Below are 19,874 nucleotides of genomic sequence, written 5' to 3' on the forward strand. Positions count from 1 at the left end.
TCTATGCATAAAAATTGAGCCTGTAACTGAAAAATCTTTTCATTAAGTTCAAAAATATATTTTACTTTCCCTGTAATTCCAGCGTCCAGGCTTTAGGGATTTTATTTTATTTTTTTACAATAAAATATCAACATAAAAAGATGAGGGCCCGGTATATATAAGATATAAGGGTACGGTGCTGTTCATACTTGTGTTGGCTTAAATCAACAAGTTAATCAGCAAACTTCACTCTAATTTACCTTCGTTTTTGGGAAATGATGAGGCAAATGTTTGAACTTTATCTCTGTTTCACAATGACTTTGTTTTGTTGTGCAACATGTGACCCTGTGCGTGGACACACAGTGGGAAAACCAGAATTTTAAAGAGAAAGGAAAAGGTTATGGCCTATTTTAGAATAGTTCCAAAAAATTAAGGAGGAAATCCATGAGAAAGCATGATTATTCCTAGTTATCTAAGCCATCTCGGGCTTTTTGTTTTTTTTTACAAGTTATCCTTTCTTTCTTCGTATTTGGGCAGATACTTTAAACAAAGTACTCTAAACTGAAAAGTTTCGGGGGAACACACATATTGATCTCATTTTAGTGCTCAAACAGGTAATGAGTAACAGACTAGTTTTTGTTTGTCTTTGTACCCCTCGCCCCCACCCGAACCTTATCCACTCTGAAATAAATCAGATGTTCCTGCCATTTTATCGCATTTCCAGTTTGTTCTCTCATTAGGCTAAAACATGGGGGCTTCTAGCAACTGGAGCTGGCATGCTGCACTCTTGTGTCTCCTCAGTATTGGTAAGAAACTTATAATTAACATGCAATACCTGCACTTTGTTTATAACTCCAGATTTTCAAGAATGTCCAGGTGTCTCTCTTGTACATTTGAGTGAAATGTATAAAATTTGCTGGACACCACCAGATCCTAAAAGTTTATTTTTACAAATTTAAAAAGTCAGATGCTAGAAATATGGAATGGTCATTATGCGCCTGTAAAATTAACATCCTTGATTTAAGTACAAAAAAATTAGTATAAGGTTTTGACATATTTAACCAAAAAAAAAAAGAGTTTATTTATTCAATGAACATTACTATTGAAATACTGAAGATTACAGTTTCCTGGTAAACCTATGAATGCACCAGTTTCAATTGTTTTTGGCAATCAATCACTAATGATAATATTAATAACATTAATAAATAACACTATTATTATTACTGACTTTTATATAGAAAGAATTTTGAAGTGCAAATGTTTAAAAAAATAACTACGTATATGTTTTAGAGAAAATGAAAAAGTAACAAATACATAAATAAATAATAAAAAGACAACAAGAATTAATACAGGAATTCTCAATTCCTGTATTAATTCTTGTAAGTAAGACACTTACAGGAAGTAAGTGTCTTACTTTTTGTTAAAAGTAGGGGCAGAAATCGAACCCAGGATCTTCTAGCTGCAAGGCAACAGCTCTACCAACTACACCACTGTACAGCCATTATATTATATTATATGATATGATATGATATGATATTATATTATATTATATTATATTATATTATATTATATTATATTATATTATATTTTATTATATTATATTATATTATATTATATTATATTATATTATATTATATTATATTATATTATATTATATTATATTATATTATATTATATTATATTATATTATATTATGGAACTTCAAGCTCTCCTTGGATGAAAGCCATTCCATACAGTGAAGCATATGCCATTTAGTTGTGTGCCTATTTTTGTGTTTAAGAAACACAAAAACGCTGAACCAAAAAACAAAAATGTCTGTCTGTTTGCATAGGTGCTGAGGTTCTTTGTGATTGCACTGACCGTGGTATACAAATCGAGGGAGGTAATTTTACACTGACCAAGGAGCTGAAGAAAGGCAGCTTACTCATCTACAGCTGTAACGAGGGATACTACCCGTACCCTCATTTGAACCGTATCTGCCAGGAAAACGGCTCCTGGAAACCAGCACCCAAGAGGTTTCCACCACAGAGATGCAAAGGTGAGCGCCACAACTTTCAGTGATTCATAATTTACGCCAGACTTCATCAAAGTAACAACTCTGACTCCTCTTTGCTGATTTTCCTGAAGTTGTTGAATGCCCTGATCCGAATGTTCTGGAGAATGGAAACGTCTCTCCTCCTGAGGTCCAGTACTTTGTGGGGAATGAGACTTCATATGACTGTTACTCTGGATACACACTGAGAGGATCATCCAAACGGATTTGCTTACCAAATGGGAAGTGGAGTGGCTCCACTCCAATCTGCAGCCGTGATTGTAAGTCTTGAGCAACATTTCATTGGTTTTTGCTTTGCTTTGTTTTGCTTACTTTTTCGGTGCATGGAGAATTTACTATGAATTAAATGGGGTAAGAATTAGTATTTGAGACAGGATTAGACTTTAGGATGTGATAACATCTGAAAACAAAGAAGAAGTGACCATCCTCATTAATGCAGCTTTCAAACATGGTGCTAGCCAACAGAGTTAAGGTTGAAAACATAGGGCGTGCTGTGGTGGCGCAGAGGGCTAGCACGCCCCACGCCTGGAGGCCCTGGTCCTCGGTCCTCGATGCGGATGTCACGGGTTCGACTCCCAGTCCCAACAACCTTCGCTGCATGTCTTCCCCCCTCTCCTTGCCCTCCTTCCTGTCTGCCTACTGTCGCAAAAAATACGAGCCACTAGCACCGCAAAAACTCTTTGGAGGAAAAAAAAAAGGGTTGAAAACATGTAATAGAGAGTACACTACATCAATACACTTCAGGAAATAAGACCTCAAACCTTTTATACCCTTTTAGAAAGAACAGTCGGGAACTGAGTTTCATTTGTTTTTCCCCAGCTGGTGCTGCCTGTCCTGATCCTGGAGTCCCACCTGGAGCCTCAAGAGCAGGGAATATGTTTGAGATTGATGACAAAGTGATATACACCTGCAATAGCGGACTGTTTTTGGTGGGCTCTAAGGAAAGAGTGTGTCTGGAGAACGGCCAGTGGACCGGGACGGAGCCAGCATGCTACTGTAAGATTTGTTAATTTTATATTAATAGTTATTAAATAATTTGTTCCTTAGATACAGAGCTACTTTAAAATGAAGTCATCTTGTTTAATTCGTCCTGTGAATGACTGAATACAGTGTGAAGTGCTTTGGACTGGAGTCTTCTGAACCAAATAAAGCCCTATTGAGCTTTTGCACGTGACGTCACGCTGTCCAGAACTCCACCCACTCCACCATGACGGAAGTCAACATGCGCACCTTTAAAATTAGTTTAAAACAGACTGGTTGCCTTATATCGCTTCTCTTTAGTTAATCTCACTTTAAAAATGGTCACTGGGCCCTGCGCGGTCGGTTGGACAAACAGATAAGGATAGAAACAAAACATGTAATTTTATCTCATAACTTTTAATGAGGAGAGATATGGCGACCATGGACAGCTGATGTCAATAATAATGACTGTCAGCCCTCGGTGAAATCACGGATTTGCATCGAACACTTTTTACAAGGAAAGAAAATTACCGTTCATATACTTTATAAGTACGTATGATTAAAAAGACATCACTTATGGGGAAGGTACGCGTCTAACCATTAGTAACCATGCATACAATGCCACACTGTCATGTAGCCTAGCATGTATAAAAAAACCCCAAAAAACTGATTAGCATCTTGTCTCTTGTATGTTTTTAAGGCTGCTCCATTGTAAAGGGAAACGCTGTTTATGACGTAGGCATATAAATGATGTGTTGTGAATTCAGGGAAAGTCATTAACTTGATTAACACGTCAGGAGGGAGGAGGTATGGGTCGGTTTCTAAGCTATTTCCAACTTTTAGAAATACCGCCGTCTATGAGCCCCAACCAGGTGTGTTACGTTCACAGACAAATTAGATTGACTAGAACAAGTAGAAGCCATGAATAAACTGGCAAAAATAATTTTGGAAAACAATTTCAGTGGCTATGTTCAATACTCCCGTCCCTCTCTTCCGACGTCCATTATGGACGTCATCTACGTCACTAATCATTATTAGTGACGTAGATGAAAAGGGTCAATACTCAACTTTCATACACACCTTTTTTGAAAAGACCAACCAAACGTTATATTTTTTTGTCTGTACTTCTTTTGTTTTGGTCAACAAAACTCTTTTCCCCCTAGATCTTTAAATCTGCATTACTGAATTAAATTGTGTTTTATTTTGCTGCTATTTCTTTCAGATAAGCACACATTTGATACCCCACAAGAGGTTGCAGAATCATTTGGAGGTGCCATTAAAGGCACCCTCACCATTACACAATCTCTTAGTAAGTTCCTGGACTTTATCTTATGACAATATTTGAAACTATAACTGTGATATATTAGAAACGAGTGTCTTACTTTTTGTTAAGCATGACTAAGAGTGAGATGACATATGGCATGACAAAAAGATATTTATTGCTAGTTATTCCTGATTGCACATGTAAAACAACTGTATGAACGTGGCTCATTCATAAAACCTCTCGTTACACAGATGATACCCAAGAAGGGAGATTTATCAGGATTTCAAAAAGTGGGACTCTCAACATCTACATAGGTGTGGACATTTCTGAAAGCATAGGAAAAGATGATTTTGAGGCGGCAAAAAACGCTACCATAACTCTGATTAAAAAGGTAAGGACGTCTTTAAAGAAAAAAAAGATTACAGTTGTATTTTTAGGAGAGCAAACAAATGTGACAAAAACCTTTGAGGAATATTCTTGTCTGAAATAAAAATAACCGTGAGGATTCTGATACACAAAATGAAAACCCACACGTAAACCTGGCAGTATTTATGGCTCTAAAACATTTCTTCAGCAGCAGAATAATTTAAAAGATATTCTTCCCTGCACTACTGTAGGCGTTCCAAAATTACAAAATATTTATTTTCCTTGCATCGCCCCTTTTTAAAGTTGCAATGCAAAACTTGTCACGGTGTTAGAATAAACTCACAAAGCATTTGTGCAGTCCACAATAATGATCGGCATCATAATCTTTACTGTTCATTAAAAAAATTGCGCTAAAGACCGAGACATTTAGGTGTCATCAGCCGGTCATATTAAAAGTTTTATATTATTTTCTAATGGAAAGGTCAACTGCCTTAGAGCTCCCTCTGCCTTACGATGCGCTGAGTGTGCAGAGACTCAGCAGCATAGTGCTTGGACTGCAGTTATTCTATGATGGCTCTGCTGACTGCGGGTGGAGTTTAGGGGTCTGAGGATGCTCACAGGGTGAGACCACAGACTGCTGTTGATGGGCGCTGGCAATAAATATGCTGAGCTCTTAAAGGAGGTTAGAAACGTAGCAGTTGGTGCTACTAGGTCTGGACATGTATTCAATCTTTGAAATTAATCAAAAGACATGTTATAGCACAGAGAGGACAATTTTTATATGCAAATGAGAATCCATCTTTCTAAAAATAATCAGTTGGGTCTGGTTGTGTGTGAAGCTTTTATTCAGTGCTTCCACGCACTTATAGGCTCATTTGACATACAGTTTCTTGTTCCCTTTGGCTGCCACAACAGCAGCCCATTAGAGGTAAATTTAATTATGAATTACAAATCATAATCTTGACTGATGTTCCTTGGCGCGAGGCCCTTGGCCCGTTGTCAAAGTCCGCTTCTGGAAAAGCACCCAACTGATAAATGGATAGCTTTCTCTATAGAATTACAACCCTAAGCAATTTAAAGTATCAGTAACTTGCTAGATTAACAAAGCATTTCACAGCAATTGTTCAGGTTAACTTGTGCTCGTAAAGATGTGTGTGACGTTTACACAGGACCGCCGCACCTCAACTGTTGTTGTTTTCCACAGATCGCCTCCTTCAGTGTGTCTCCAAACTACGACATCGTCTTCTTCTCATCCGAAGTATACAGGGTCGTCAACATTCTCGATTTTTTCAGTGCCAATGTGGAACTTAATAAAGTCATAGAAGACCTGGAAGCGTTTAAAATAGGAAGTGAGTCTACCTCGAGCACAAGATAATGGTTATAAAACGGTTTTAAATACGTACCTGGACTCTGGTTTAACATCTGTGTTTTTGTGGCGTTTGGTTTAAAGACAAAAACACTGGAACAGATCTGAACCTGGTCTTCAAAAGCTTTGAGAACCAGATGGCTTATATAAAGCAACGAGCTGGAGAGGAGGGATTTAAAGCTCATCGGCATGTCCTGATCCTTTTCACAGATGGTAACAAGCCCACATCACACATAGTGCTTGCAAACACACGTCAACCTTCCACAGTTTATTGATATCTTTGGTAACAAGTTGTTTCTTTTCTTGTTACTTTGTAAATCCACAACAACATTAAAAGAAGATATGTTTTCACACATATCTAGGAATATCAATAAACATATATTTTTTTTTACATTTGAAATTTTTACAAGCAAGACCTTTTCCACAGGTGCGTATAACATGGGTGGTTCTCCTGAGCCTACTGTTGCCAGAATAAAGAACATGGTCTATATGAATCACACTGTGGAGAACCATGTCGGCACAAGAGACGACTTTCTTGGTAAGTTTAGTTCAGTTTTTATTTGACCGATTAACAAAATAAATAGTGCTTAGTGTTCATGCCTTTCAAAATCTTTAATAAATCTAAAACTGAAAAGTGTTGCTTGCATTTGTATTCAACCCTTTGTGAGTCAATAATTTCAACTTCTGACAGGTTTTCATCAAAGATTGGTTTACATTTTGCTCCTTCCATCAGTCAAGCTTCTCAGTGTCTTCTAAAAATAATACCTTTCCATGATGCTTCAAAAGATATGAAAAAAACAAAAACCCCCAAAAATAATTCCCTTCAAAATTATGCACTAATGCATGTCTGTTCAGTACACTGTTGTACACTGTTGTAAATATTATCGACCCAGGGAGGCTGAATTATATGTCTGAGCACTTTCTAGATATTAATTTGTAATAAAAAAACAAAGAATTTAAAACAGTGTACCACTTTCTACAATTTCACAATCATGCACTATTTTGAATTGGTGCGTAAAATCTCAAGAAAATACACTTAAGTTTGTTGCAATGTGGCCTAATTTAAAAAAAACTAAAGGGTATGAATACTTTTGCAGGGCGCTTTACTATCTGCAATGTGAACGAAACACAAACTTACAAAGTAACATCGTTTTGCAGACATATATATCTTCGCCATCGGGAGTGAAATCTTTGATGACGACCTGCAGCCCCTCACTGTAGGAACAGGAGGACGTCATTATTTCAGGTTGCCAAAAAACGAAGAATTACAGGAGACCTTTGATTCAATAATTGGTGAGTCAACTTTGAAAAGGGAAAGCTGTAAAAAGCCTCTGTTTTATTTTTTCTTCAGTTGTGTGTGTGTGTGTGTGTGTGTGTGGGGGTGTGCGTGCGTGTGTGCGTGGGCTTGTGTGTGTGCGTGCATGCGTGTGGGTGTGTGTGTGTGTGTGTGTGTGTGTGCTGGTATAGTTCCAGTAATTCTTAATTTAGCACTAATTTAACTCAGGGGAGGTAAGTGATCTTAAATGGTACTCTGAATTGTTCTCTAGTTTCCCAAAGTAGTAAGGAAGAGAGCTGTTTTCTTCTGATGGGGGTGGATGTGATGAAGCCCCTCGGTAGACCTGAGTGGATTATTTTAATTTAATGCTATAGGTCTAAATTTGTTATTTTTGTATTTCCTTTACAGTTTAAATATTTATTTTTAATTTCTAAATGCTGTCCGTTTGTTTACCGTTTACATTAACCATGTATTTGTTTGTTCTGCTCATTGCAGATGAAAGCGAAGTTGTAGGCATGTGTGGCCTGCACATGGATTATGAAAGGGAGGAGAGTAGAGAAAGCCAAAGGAAAAGATATCCATGGTGGGCGTTTGTTACTGTCCAGGTGAATAATTGAGCAATTTAGTTAATTAATCATACAGCAAAATAGCATTAAGATGCCATGAAATATATTTGTTGCAGCACCATTTATCTATGGTTCTGTTAGAGTTATGTGACATCTTTATTTTAGCAAAAAGCCACGTTGGTTTAACAGCATACACTTTCTCCACTGCCTGTTCTGTACAGGTAGCGGGACGAATACCAGAAAATTGCTTAGGGTCACTGGTGTCGCCGGACTTTGTCCTGACTGCTGCCCATTGCTTCACCTTTGTTGATTCGCTACAGGATATAGTAGTTGAAATTGACGATGGACGGGGCAGCCTAAGTAAATATTAATGACTTTCCTTCTCGATTTGACCAAACAAGCTTTTCATTTTATCACCATTTAATATGTATTAGACATTTATTATAGATTATTATACTGTGTTTGAACACAATATTGTAACTAAATTTCTCAGACTATTTTAGTCAGTCTGTATAATACTTGATCTTTATTTATGCAGAGAAAAAGGTGAAAAGTCTCACGCTGCACCCACAGTATAACCTCAAGGCCAAAGTCAAAGAAGGCGTGGACGAGTTTTATGACTACGACTTGGCCATTATCCGACTGGAAGAACCTGTGAATATCTCTAAATCTGTGAGGTATTTCACGACTTTGTCTTTAAATAATTTGGCTACAGTTAGATTTTTTTTTATTGAGATAGCAATTTTCACATTCCTGCTTCAAAAACCTGAATTTCTTTCAGACCAATATGCATACCCTGCACCCAGGAGACCAGCGAAGCTCTCAACCTGGTTGGCGAGTCGACATGCAAGCAACAAGGTCTGGGGGTTTGGCTCCTGCGCTCTGCTACGCACACTTGAAATCAGGCAATACCACTTTATGATTAGATGATAACAGTTTTAGTTAAATGGCATCTGCAGGCCTCGAAATGCCTGCAGATGCATTTCAAGGCAACACCACACACACCCAGCTTCCTTTTGCTACATCAGGGAAATCAAAAGAAGGGACTGATCCAATTCACAAAATAGTTGGCAAAAGGAGGGAAAACATGAAGTTGAAATATCGCACCAACATACACCATGGGAACAAGTAGAGCTTTCACACGCTCACACCCATTTCCTGCAGCCTAAGGACTGATTAAGACTTCATTTATTTCACTGCGGGTACCACTCCGATTTCATTATGTTCTACAAACATAATGACAAATAAAAAATCTCATGTTTTATGTCTTCAAATTGAGAAAGGCCCTAAACGTAGCCCCAAAACATTTAGAAAGAGGGCTGCAATAAAAACAAAGTCATTGCCTTTGAGTGGCTTCAAAAATATGTCTGATCGCATCTCCAAAGACTTTAAAAAGGTTTGATTAAAGCAGGAGGAATTGGCCACAATTATAGCAAACTATTGAGAGAACACCCAAAACGCTTGAAACAAGTCACGTTATTATTCATATATGCAGATTAAAAACTAATTCAATTTGAAACAGTAACACAAACATTGTCACTCTTTCACTATTCTTGCATGTGGCAAGTAAAACTTATTTCATTGAGGGAGTAAGTAAGTAAAGTTTATTGGCTAAGTGCTTTCAGAGACAAAATGATCTGATCTCTTACACACTCTTCAAAATGGGTAACACATGAGCACATAACACTCAAGCAAGTCATATAAATATGTGTTGATCTCCAGAAATCAGGAAACAAATACTAAATTGCTACTGCAGCAAAAAGGAGCTAAGATAAATTAATTTTTTCTTAAAAATTTAACAAAGTGAACAGAATTTGTCATCACTTTGCTGCAAAATAATAATAATAATAATAATAATAATAATAATAATAATAATAATAATAATAATAATAATAATAATAATAATAATAATAATAATAATAATAATAGAAAAACTATAAAAAAAAAAAATAAAAAAAAATCTGTATGCAAAATTCACATTCACATCATGAGGTGACAGTTGCGCATAAATAGCAAAGATGTGGTTAAAACCTCCTCGCTTAGTATGGCGGTGACAGTATTTTAATAAAAATGTATAAATATCAGAACAATGAGGCAAATTTTTAAAACTTTTTACTGACAATACAATTCTCATTTAACTTAGAAAGTGAAGCTGCAAAATGAGATCCTAGCATGGATATAAACAGCAAAATAAATAAAAAATAAGACCAAAACAGAAACATTAAAGCATGACTTTTGAGTTATAAAGTTATAAAGATTTCATCAATACATTTTGACAGCTGTTCTGAAACTCTAATTATTTTTGTTAAGAATGTTGTTTAAACTAAAATAATTCTGAACAAAATAGTTAGAAATATGAACCTTATGTCATCTATGATTTGTGGGGTGTGGAGCTGCACCTTAGTTTGCTTTTGCTTCTGACCGGCATCCTGATTGTTTAGGCTGCATGTTGTTTCCACATCACGTGGAAAAAACCTTTAGGTCATTTTTGTCCTGGTTAGGTTGGAAACTTCCTAAGGTTTAATTTACAGTTAAGCAAAACAAAGGCAAACTAATGTGAGCATTTCCTCTCATTCTGAGGTTAATTTCTATCCTTAAGCAATCTATGATTATTATTCATGTATGCTAGATTATGTTATCAACCAGCATGATACGGAGCCCTTCAAAATATGGTTCTGAGATTTAAAATTGTTCACCCTGTGTATACAGCAAACTGTAATTAAGAGACTTCAAAGGCTTACTATTGAATGTACATATGTTTCTACCAAAGAACTGCATTGAACTTTGTTTTTTGAAGTGTAGCTTTCTTCTAAAAACATTTTTTTTTTAACAAATTAGCCCAATGGCTGTTTAAAGATGGCACACTTTCTTTTCTTCTTTTTCTGAAAAAGTGTAGTCTCATGGAGCAAGCCATTTTATAGATTTAGTAAAAGTTTTATAGAGAAAGACTGTCAAGTAATGATTTGAGTCAAAATGGAGGCCCCTTACAAATTATTGTGTTCTGAATTAACAGAGGACATTCTGTTAAAGACTTACCGTGAGCAACTCAATTTCCTAACAAAGAAGAACCTGCTGGTAAAAGAAAAAACCGTCTACGCCAAACTTGGAGAAAACGTAAGTTTTATATAAATGAGACGCTTTGTTTGCCAACATTATGTCTCTTTGATGCTTGAATGGTTTATTGCAGAGAGATTTGTGCATCAAAAAAGCTCTTGCGGCACCAGGAATCAACACAAACGACGAAAGGGTTGCTGTGACCGATAACTTCTTGTGCACCGGTGGTCTGTCTGAGCACAGAGATCACATAGGATGCAGAGGTGGGTGTACTCTTATCACTTTTCAACATGATTAACAACGGTGGTCCAGTTTGGTAACTCTGTCTGTTGAAAACTCTTGGGACAGGGGATTCTGGTGGTGCTGTGTTCAAGAACTTCAACCAGCGGACAATCCAGGTAAAGAGTCATGTGCAGCAAATGTGTCAGAAAGTTATTTATCGTCATAAACATGGAGTAAAAGGAACAAAGTAACAACGGAGATGACAAATTTGTTTCTTCTTCACAGATTGGAGTGGTCAGCTGGGGAACACACGATCTGTGCGATGGGAAAAAACTGGTTGAGTCCACTGCTGAGTCCAGAGATTTCCATATCAATCTGTTTAGAATGATTCCTTTTCTTTCTCAGAACCTTGGAGATGATAGTCAAGATTACACAGCACTGAAATTCCTGAAAAACTGAGCATAACTGCACGCTATAATTGGATCATAACATAAAATGTGCACTTAAGGCATTTTAAACTCACACATTTGCTCTCTTCTCAGACTTTGACCTTTGGGTTGTACCCCACATGAGAGGGCATTCAGTGTTTATGTAACGTTTGAAAATAAATGTTCCCTCTATTAACGAATGAATGATTATGTGTCTGTCAAATCAAGTTTTAATGTATGTTCTGCTGTTTCAAAGATGCAGATAATTTGGAAAATAACTATACTTTGGATTAAAGCTATCATGGTATTTTACCGGTTGTCATTTTGTTTATAGAAAGTTGGGCTTTCTCATTCTTCGCATCTAAAGGTAATTATTTTTTGGGTGGCTGAGAAAAATCACCTGCAGGATTTGCCGTAACGTTTTTTTTTTTTTCAGCTGAAAAAACAAACAAAACTATAAAGTGATTATTTTTTAAGCAAATAGTGAATACTCAAGAGTCAGCACACAGCTTCATCTTTTTATTTTCATTCAACAATCCATTTAAAGCCAAATGGATTTCCTCCATTTAGCCTTAAAATACAAAATGGAAACAGTCGTCCATGACTTTTTCATTTGAGTGCAAACCACTGCCCCAAATGGCCTCAGGGAGATGGTTCTTTTTTTTATTTTTTATTTTTTATCAGATGTTGCACAAATCATGACTTTCCAAGACAAACTAACAAATAGACATCAGTTCCCACAAATGACCAACCAAATCGGAGTCCTTGGATGACCCAACAAGAGCTGCACAGAAGAGTCAACAAGAGAAGCAGCCAATGCAGAGCAAAGGGACATGAACTACAAATTGTGACTCTGAGGATGATTAGGAAAAAAATATACAACAGTTATTTGATAAAGGTCTTGTTGACTAAAGAAAATGTGTTTTTTATGTGGTGATCAGTCAAGGTTCATCTTTATTAGAATCTTATTAAATTAAGGAAGACCCCGATCAATTAAAAAAAAATTATAATAAAAATCACCTTAATTTCTCTCACACATATGACAGTTAGCAGCTGATCCATTACCATAGCAACGGAACACATGAGGCCAGAGCAGCTGATTTATGGGAGGACTCTCTGGAATGAGCTGGCCTTTAGAACTACTTGTGTTTTGGGCATTTTATAGTTGATTTTAACAAACCATTGTTACACAAAGGATTAGTGTGTAATTTTTAAATAAAGCTTAATGGAAATTTCCCAATAAAAGCCCCAATAGGCTGCAATAATATCAGCCTATATTATCTTTTCCTCTCAGGTTATGGCACTGGCTTGCGCAGCAAGTCAGTGCAATGGCATTAACCTTTGACCTAATGATATTAAATAGGACAACCAAAACGCCATAGTGTGGGCATTTAATATGAAGCTTATGTTTATTTTTCAAAATAAAAGCCTTCATATTGCCCTCAGGTTAATGCATCGCCGTAAGGCGATGCAATAATATTAGAATGCTTTATATTCTTCTCTCAGGTTAGGGAACTGCCTTGCGCAGCAAGGCAGTTTGTTAGCATTAGCCTTTTAGCTTAAATAACCTATTACCTATTTTTCTATTACCTTGAATATTTTTACATCAAGTAATTGCTTTCATGAGCATATGACTGATTTAATCCAATGACTCTTATACACTAGATGAGTGTGGCCCTTTGATATGAAGATTAAGAAGAATTTCAAAATAAAAGCCTAGACAATTTTACATTATGTAATTGCTCTTTTAGGCTTTATGTGACTGGTTTATCCAAAGCACTCTTACACATTGGATTAGTGTGGGCATTTATTATTAAGCTTACATTTCTTTTCAAAATAAAAGCCTAAATATACCCTCCAGGTCAGTGCACCGCCGCAGGCGGTGCAATAATATTAGCCTGCCTTATCTTCCTCTCTTAGGTTAGGGAACTGCCTTGCGCAGCAAGGCAGTTCATTAGCATTAGCATTTTATCTTAAATAAGCTATTAGCTATTTTTCTTACTTATTAGCCATGTTTAATATACTGAATGGTGTAAGTCAGGTATAGACAACATGCTAGCGATGCCCCACATGCTACTGACTGCATTCATGCTAACATTAGCATTTTGGCTAATTTTAGCTGATTCATTTAGTTTATCATGCTGAATGGTCCAAGTCCATGTTAGTCAATATTCTCCACATACTTCTTTGGAATTTTTGAACTTAGCTTAGCATTGATGCAAATTTTTAGCATCAGAACGCTGGGTCCAAACCGACGGGCACACTTTGGCAGGCCCCAGTTAAATTTCTTCAGGAATTTTCTAGCATTTGAATGGGAAAATAAGAAAATTCAGCGATTTTGAACAAATAAAAAAAGAAATTGGTGAAGCTACATGAAAAATAAATATTTTTAGTACAAACCACCGGATGAATATAACAATTTAAATTACTTTATGATTATATATTTTCTTTCTTTCCATGATGGCTGGTGAGGCCCCCTGACCGCACGTCACTGATACGTATCTATATATATATATATATATATATATATATATATATAGATACGTATCTATATATATATATATATATATATATATATATATATATATATATATACACTAAATATTGCTTTACATCATAACTTTTATGATGTAAAGCACTTTGAACTGTCTTTTTGCTAAAATGGCCCACACAAATAATCCTGACTGATCAATTGAAGCTGCTACCCCCACGACCCGACCCCGGATAAGCAGAAGATGGATGGATGGATGGATGGATGGATGGATGGATGGATGGATGGAACTTTGAGTGCATATTTCCCTGTCGTTTACTGGATGTTGACCCTTGATGTTGACCTCTTTCAGGCCCAGCCGTTTCTATACCCAGGGCATCCTCGCCCCTCACCGCCTCACCCAGGAGTCCCACCCCCACCAGTCAAGCCCCTCCCTCTGGAGACGACGAGCCAGTGAGCGTCACGATCACAGTCAAGGCTGCAGAATCCTAGAATAAATAAACCAAAGGTAGTTTACACTGGAGCTCTTGCTGTAGATAGCGTCATGCACATCGATTTGTCCGATTTATCTTACAAAACATTTTGATGTTGGTTTAAAAGGTCAGGAGCTGCAAAAATGAGCTAGACGGTCAATTTGCTATGTATAATATGTACATGTTAAGTGTTTTTTTTTAGCTTTTCGCCTTACCAGGCGTCCGTCTTCATTACACATTAACCTCAAATTCTTTCAGATTTGCATTCAGGATAGTAATACGCGTTTGTGTATCAATTAAAACATATGATTTTTTTCATTATCACAGATCATTTAGCAAACAAGATATTTATTAATTTATTCAGCTTTGAACATTAACATAGCAAAAACAACCAGAACACTTCCGTCTTTATGAAAGGCAAATTGTAGAAAACTACGTGATCTATAAAGTTTTGATCTTTCAAGAGTATAAAAAAAAAACAAGTGTTAACAACAGGAACATGTAAATATATACAGTTTGTCTCTAAAGTCCATGTCAGCGTGTGTTTGTCTCTGTTTATTATGTGATGGGGAGTAAAATCTTCTGGGTGCAGACCACATCTCCGAGCTTCTGCTTTATCTTCACAAAGAGTCGCTTGAACTCCAATCCGTCACCCTGAAAAGGCAAAGTCATTTCAGCGTTTCAGAGCAACGCAAACCAGAACTCCCAAAAAGCATCTGATGTATTCTCTTAAGCGATTAAGCGATATTAATTGCTTTGCACGTTCGAGGTTTTAGAAGAATTCAACCTGAATGCTCTTTCACATGGAAAACCACATTCGGGCATCAATCTGAAACGCAACCGCTTACCTTAGACAGCCTGAAATCCAGCAACACTCGCTGATTCATCTCCAGTAAAAGGACCTTGAAGATTAGCTTGTTGTTACGTTTGTCCAGAGTGCTCACAGTAACCTGAGGAGAAGGGAGAATTTTATGAGGATAAAAACACGGCAGCTACAGTTAGAGGAGGCAGTCCTTAATTGCCATCCGCTTAAAGAAAGAGAAAAGAAAGTGTTTACCTGTTGGGTGCAGGTGAGTTTGAAGACGAGTGCCATGCCGTCACAGACGTCTTTCAGGGCAGATAAGGAGGCGTCGGCGTTCACGTTGGTAAAGAAGCGAGTCATTCTTCGGACTAATCTTTGCCACAGCGACTATTTACAGGAAGAAACACATCAACTTCACCAACAAAGTATCAAAGAAATGTGAATTTTGTTCATTTTTAACACATTTGCAGTATTTTCTGAATGTGCCGTACCTGACTGGCTCCCGGCGTGGCCAGCAGCTGACTGCCCAGCAACATGTGCTCAGGTTTGGTCGGCTGGGAGAAGCTGACCTGCCCTTCGGTCGGGCCGATCAACAGGCTGAGAGCTGGAAAACTGCACTGTTAGACTTTTTATTGTAATTTTACAGTACCTTACTGGCAACACTGTTGCCAGTAAGTTACTGTAATTACCATTCTACAGTACCTTACTGGCAACAGTGTTGCCAGTAAGTTACTGTAGTTGCCATTCTACAGTAACTTACTGGCAACAGTGTTGCCAGTAAGTTACTGTAATTGCCATTCTACAGTAACTTACTGGCAACTTACTGGCAACAGTGTTGCCAGTAAGTTACTGTAATTGCCATTCTACAGTAACTTACTGGCAACTTACTGGCAACAGTGTTGCCTGTAAGTTACTGTAATTGACATTCTACAGTACCTTACTGGCAACAGTGTTGCCAGTAGGTTACTGTAATTACCATTCTACAGTACCTTTACTGTCATGATATTTCACAGTTAATTTTTACTGTGAGTGTGCTTTGCAGTTATAACTGCTTTACTGTAAATGTAGTTTATAGCATAAAACTGTAAATGTATTTTATAGTAAAGCTGGTCTACTGTAAACTTGTTTCACAACATAATGTCAGTTTTACTGTAAATTAAAGTTTACAATTTTTAATACAAGAATATTTTACCATAAACCGAAAAGTTTCACAAAAGAAATTTTAGTCCAAGTACTGTGAATAAAAACAGGTATTTATTTTCAGCAGATTTGTTGAAATAAAATCCATTTATATATTCACAATGTCATAAAGAACAATGTCACAATACAATATAATGTGCTATAAAACAACAAAACCATAGAACACACTACAGGTCATGTCAATATTTTTATGGCACATGTATGTAGCAACATGAACATGTGTGCATCAAGTACCAGCCATAAACTATTAAAAGACTGACTTTTAAAAAATATATAGAATATACTTAACTTCATTTGAATATGAACTGTATTTCATTCAATATGGACACTTGAATGCATCTGGATCCAATAACAGTAACAATCTTTACATAACCTTTTCTATTTGTTGCACACTGTACAACAAAAGAACAACTAAAAAAATTGGGCACTACAAATTTTATGTACCACATCAGGTATGCACCAACATGAACACGTATATCATTCAAATGGTGAACAGTCAAAAACCAGCAGAGGCTGCATTATCAGAAAGCAGTTAACAGAAGCTTAAATGTGCACTGTTACACAATACATCACAATAACAGTGCAAGTGTGATAATGTACAGTATGGTAGGCATTCATATCAATAAATATTGTTATATCAGATGCATTTCCTACATCAGAAGAACTTTTATTCCATTTGTCAAACAAAATCAGTGAGATCCATCTTGTGGAAGCTGAACTGTAAAGAATAAGACGATGTGGGAGGTCATGAGATGGTCAGGAAGTTATCTACATTTTCAAATCGACAGGAAGGCTGACAAATTAAGCTGAAGTGACAATGTCCAAATGCATAAAACCATTGGTATAAAGCAGCATTAAGGTGATAATTTGTTTTAAAAAAAATCAATTGCACTGAAGTGATAATAGAAGCTGCATAAAGAATGAGCAGGACTGGCTTCACTTCAGGTTTTTGGATTGTTTATGGCAAAAGCAGTCAGTCAGTCTTCACTAATTCAAACGATTGCGTACTGTATTGAGACCCTGCAAGTGTCCCCAAGGAGACGATGAAATACAACATGTCATAGCAATCTTTTTAGTCATTTTGTTGGTGGACAATAAAGACAATAAAATAATAAACATTTGGTAAAATGCTTACCTAGTTGGAAGTCCTCTATTCAAATTCAGCGAGTCGTTGAAGGAAGGTGTTGATCCGGGAGTTGACACTGACTACTTTCCTCTTGACAAGACTTCCCGTCTTACAGCTTGTACTGACTTTGGCTGTGCATTTGGTACCAACATCTGGATTGATCCTCACAAAGAATCTTTTAACAGAAATAAAATATATTAATTGTATTTTTTAAAATGAAGACATACAATACAGCAATCAGCTATGGATCTTCATCATCAGTCAAACTGTCATTAAATTTAATTCATAAATGGTTTGGTGTAGAGTACTTACTGTTGTATCATCTCCAGCGTGGTGGATGCTGACTCCTGATACTCCAGATTGAAGTCATAATATGACCTAAAAAAGACAGCAAGGACGCTGGCAAAGTCATGTAGTTGCTCAGGCTTGAAAAATACCTTCTCCTCCATACTGACCATCCACCGGGTTGCAGACATCAAGCTATTTCCTAAAATAGACAAACCCTTGTCAGGCTAATGCTAGTGAGTAAAAGTACAGACTACCATAACTATTACATACATTGCTACAAAACAATTATAGTGATAGAAAATATTCCTCTTACCAAGCATGATTACCCTTGGTGTTGTAGGTAAGGTCATTTCCATCTCAACAGACATCTTGGTGGAAGATACCTTTGAAACATAAAAGGAAAACTCTTAAATATGAATTACTGGTAGTAATTTATATTTAAAGGGCCGGTTCACCCAGATTACAACAGGTTTTTGAGAACCTCACCCCGGAGACTAGACTAGACTTTACCCCTACATCCTGCTACCACTCTGAAACAGCGGATGTGAATGACAGTTTGTGAGGCTAAATGAATTTTTTAAAGCATTACATTCCACAAATACAGTATCTGAATGGCTAAGTACAATATGGGTTAACGAAATGTTTGTAATTTGGGTGAATTGATACCTTTAACAAATTAATTGAACAATTCTGATTTAAGATGTGTGTTTTAAGTTAAGAGTCGATATAAAATTACATCAACCAAGATGAAGATTGAGTCCTCTTTTTCTTCGAAATGTTTTCTTTTTCTCTGACAGAAGTAGGACATTGCTCTATTCCACAAACCAATAATTAGCTGTGTGTTGATGTTTCTTCACATGACTACAAAATTCTCTAAATTATGAAGTACAAATGCTGCAGAATTTACACCTGTACATAGTTGCACCTGTTAGTACTGACTTAACTTTAAATTTGCAAGAGCATGGTTTAAACAGGTGAACAGTCCTTATATACCAGGGTTGGAAATTAACTTTTTGTCCACCTGCCACTGTGACTGAACCAACTCAAAAAATAACAGAAACCACTTGAATGTTTTCCACCTTTGTCCTCATTTACAGACTCTTATACACTATGTTGGAGATGTAATGGTACTTTAGCAGGCTAACTAGCTGTAGCAAGCTCAAAGTTATAGATTAGGTTAGCTGCTCCTCTACATTTCCAGACTATTTTGTGGCTTCAAATATGTTTGAAGAGCTGTCTTTTTACCTGTTGTCTTGTCTTTTCAAGAGTTGAAACTATGTTAGCACTCAGCAGGACAGAACTGCACAGCCACTTGGAGGGAAAAAGCTTGGGAGTTAAAAAAAAAAGTCATCTGACAAAAAGAAAAAAAAGAACAACGTTAGAATTCATCCTTGTTGACCTAGCTAATCTGCACTCTTAACATTTGCAAGGTCATGGTTTAAACAAATGAACAGTTATTAGATTATTTTATTATCTAATAAAATAATTAGATAATTAGTTATTAGTTATTTTTTTTTAAAAAGGGGGATCAATTATCAGTTAACGTTATATTGTTCGACAAAGGATGTAACAACAATGCTAACAGACACTCAGCACTGAGCTTATCTCAACCCAAAGCTAGTCGTTCGAGGAAGATTTAGCGGCAAAAGTCAAGCTAAAACCTTCGGTAAAATTAGCACCTTAGCTAACGTTAATTCCGAACCAGCTCAAAAAATAACACCATCATATTTTTCTATCTTTCACCTCATGCTAAGTTATAGCATTATAGTATTATGCTATAAGTTACGTTAGCTCCATCTAAAATGTACAGATCCAGATTAAGTTTTGGCTTCAAACAGTTTTCTAAGTGTTTTTTTACCTGTCTTGCGAAGAGCTGAAGCAGTGTGAGCCCACAGCACGGCGACAGAGCTGCACTTGCACTTGGACGGAAAAAGCTTCGGAGTTTAAAACAAACGTCATC

The 19,874-nt window shown here is 36.6% G+C and overlaps 2 protein-coding genes across 2 annotated transcripts; one reads left to right on the plus strand and one right to left on the minus strand.

Annotated features, from left to right (window-relative positions):
- Nucleotides 1–648: 648 nt before the first annotated feature.
- LOC122844416 (complement factor B-like) lies at nucleotides 649–11,846 on the plus strand. Its single transcript, XM_044139811.1, has 18 exons — nucleotides 649–785; nucleotides 1,811–2,017; nucleotides 2,107–2,292; nucleotides 2,852–3,028; nucleotides 4,215–4,301; nucleotides 4,508–4,647; nucleotides 5,827–5,971; nucleotides 6,073–6,201; nucleotides 6,416–6,526; nucleotides 7,147–7,281; nucleotides 7,760–7,869; nucleotides 8,052–8,190; nucleotides 8,369–8,507; nucleotides 8,612–8,688; nucleotides 10,844–10,944; nucleotides 11,018–11,147; nucleotides 11,233–11,282; nucleotides 11,392–11,846. The coding sequence occupies exons 1-18, from the start codon at nucleotides 728–730 to the stop codon at nucleotides 11,563–11,565; spliced, it is 2,295 nt and encodes a 764-aa protein (XP_043995746.1). The 5' UTR covers nucleotides 649–727; the 3' UTR covers nucleotides 11,566–11,846.
- A 2,947-nt stretch (nucleotides 11,847–14,793) lies between these two features.
- On the minus strand, nucleotides 14,794–15,889 carry LOC122844419 (serine/threonine-protein kinase Chk1-like). The gene is made up of 4 exons (XM_044139814.1): nucleotides 15,792–15,889; nucleotides 15,556–15,687; nucleotides 15,347–15,448; nucleotides 14,794–15,152 (listed from the first exon to the last, which is right to left on the minus strand). The coding sequence occupies exons 1-4, from the start codon at nucleotides 15,834–15,836 to the stop codon at nucleotides 15,057–15,059; spliced, it is 375 nt and encodes a 124-aa protein (XP_043995749.1). The 5' UTR covers nucleotides 15,837–15,889; the 3' UTR covers nucleotides 14,794–15,056.
- Nucleotides 15,890–19,874: the final 3,985 nt, after the last annotated feature.

This window comes from Gambusia affinis, linkage group LG15, assembly GCF_019740435.1.
Source record: "Gambusia affinis linkage group LG15, SWU_Gaff_1.0, whole genome shotgun sequence".
Taxonomy (NCBI): domain Eukaryota; kingdom Metazoa; phylum Chordata; class Actinopteri; order Cyprinodontiformes; family Poeciliidae; genus Gambusia; species Gambusia affinis.

Bases quoted from the DNA above. Each gene is read 5' to 3' on its own strand.
- LOC122844416 (XM_044139811.1), top strand. From the start codon at position 728: ATGGGGGCTTCTAGCAACTGGAGCTGGCATGCTGCACTCTTGTGTCTC. The intron at 3,029-4,214 runs GTAAGATTTGTT...TATTTCTTTCAG, and splicing joins GACGGAGCCAGCATGCTACT to ATAAGCACACATTTGATACC. The intron at 4,302-4,507 runs GTAAGTTCCTGG...CTCGTTACACAG, and splicing joins CACCATTACACAATCTCTTA to ATGATACCCAAGAAGGGAGA.
- LOC122844419 (XM_044139814.1), bottom strand. From the start codon at position 15,836: ATGTTGCTGGGCAGTCAGCTGCTGGCCACGCCGGGAGCCAGTCAG. The intron at 15,688-15,791 runs GTACGGCACATT...TCCTGTAAATAG, and splicing joins CCACGCCGGGAGCCAGTCAG to TCGCTGTGGCAAAGATTAGT. The intron at 15,449-15,555 runs GTAAACACTTTC...CCTTCTCCTCAG, and splicing joins AACTCACCTGCACCCAACAG to GTTACTGTGAGCACTCTGGA.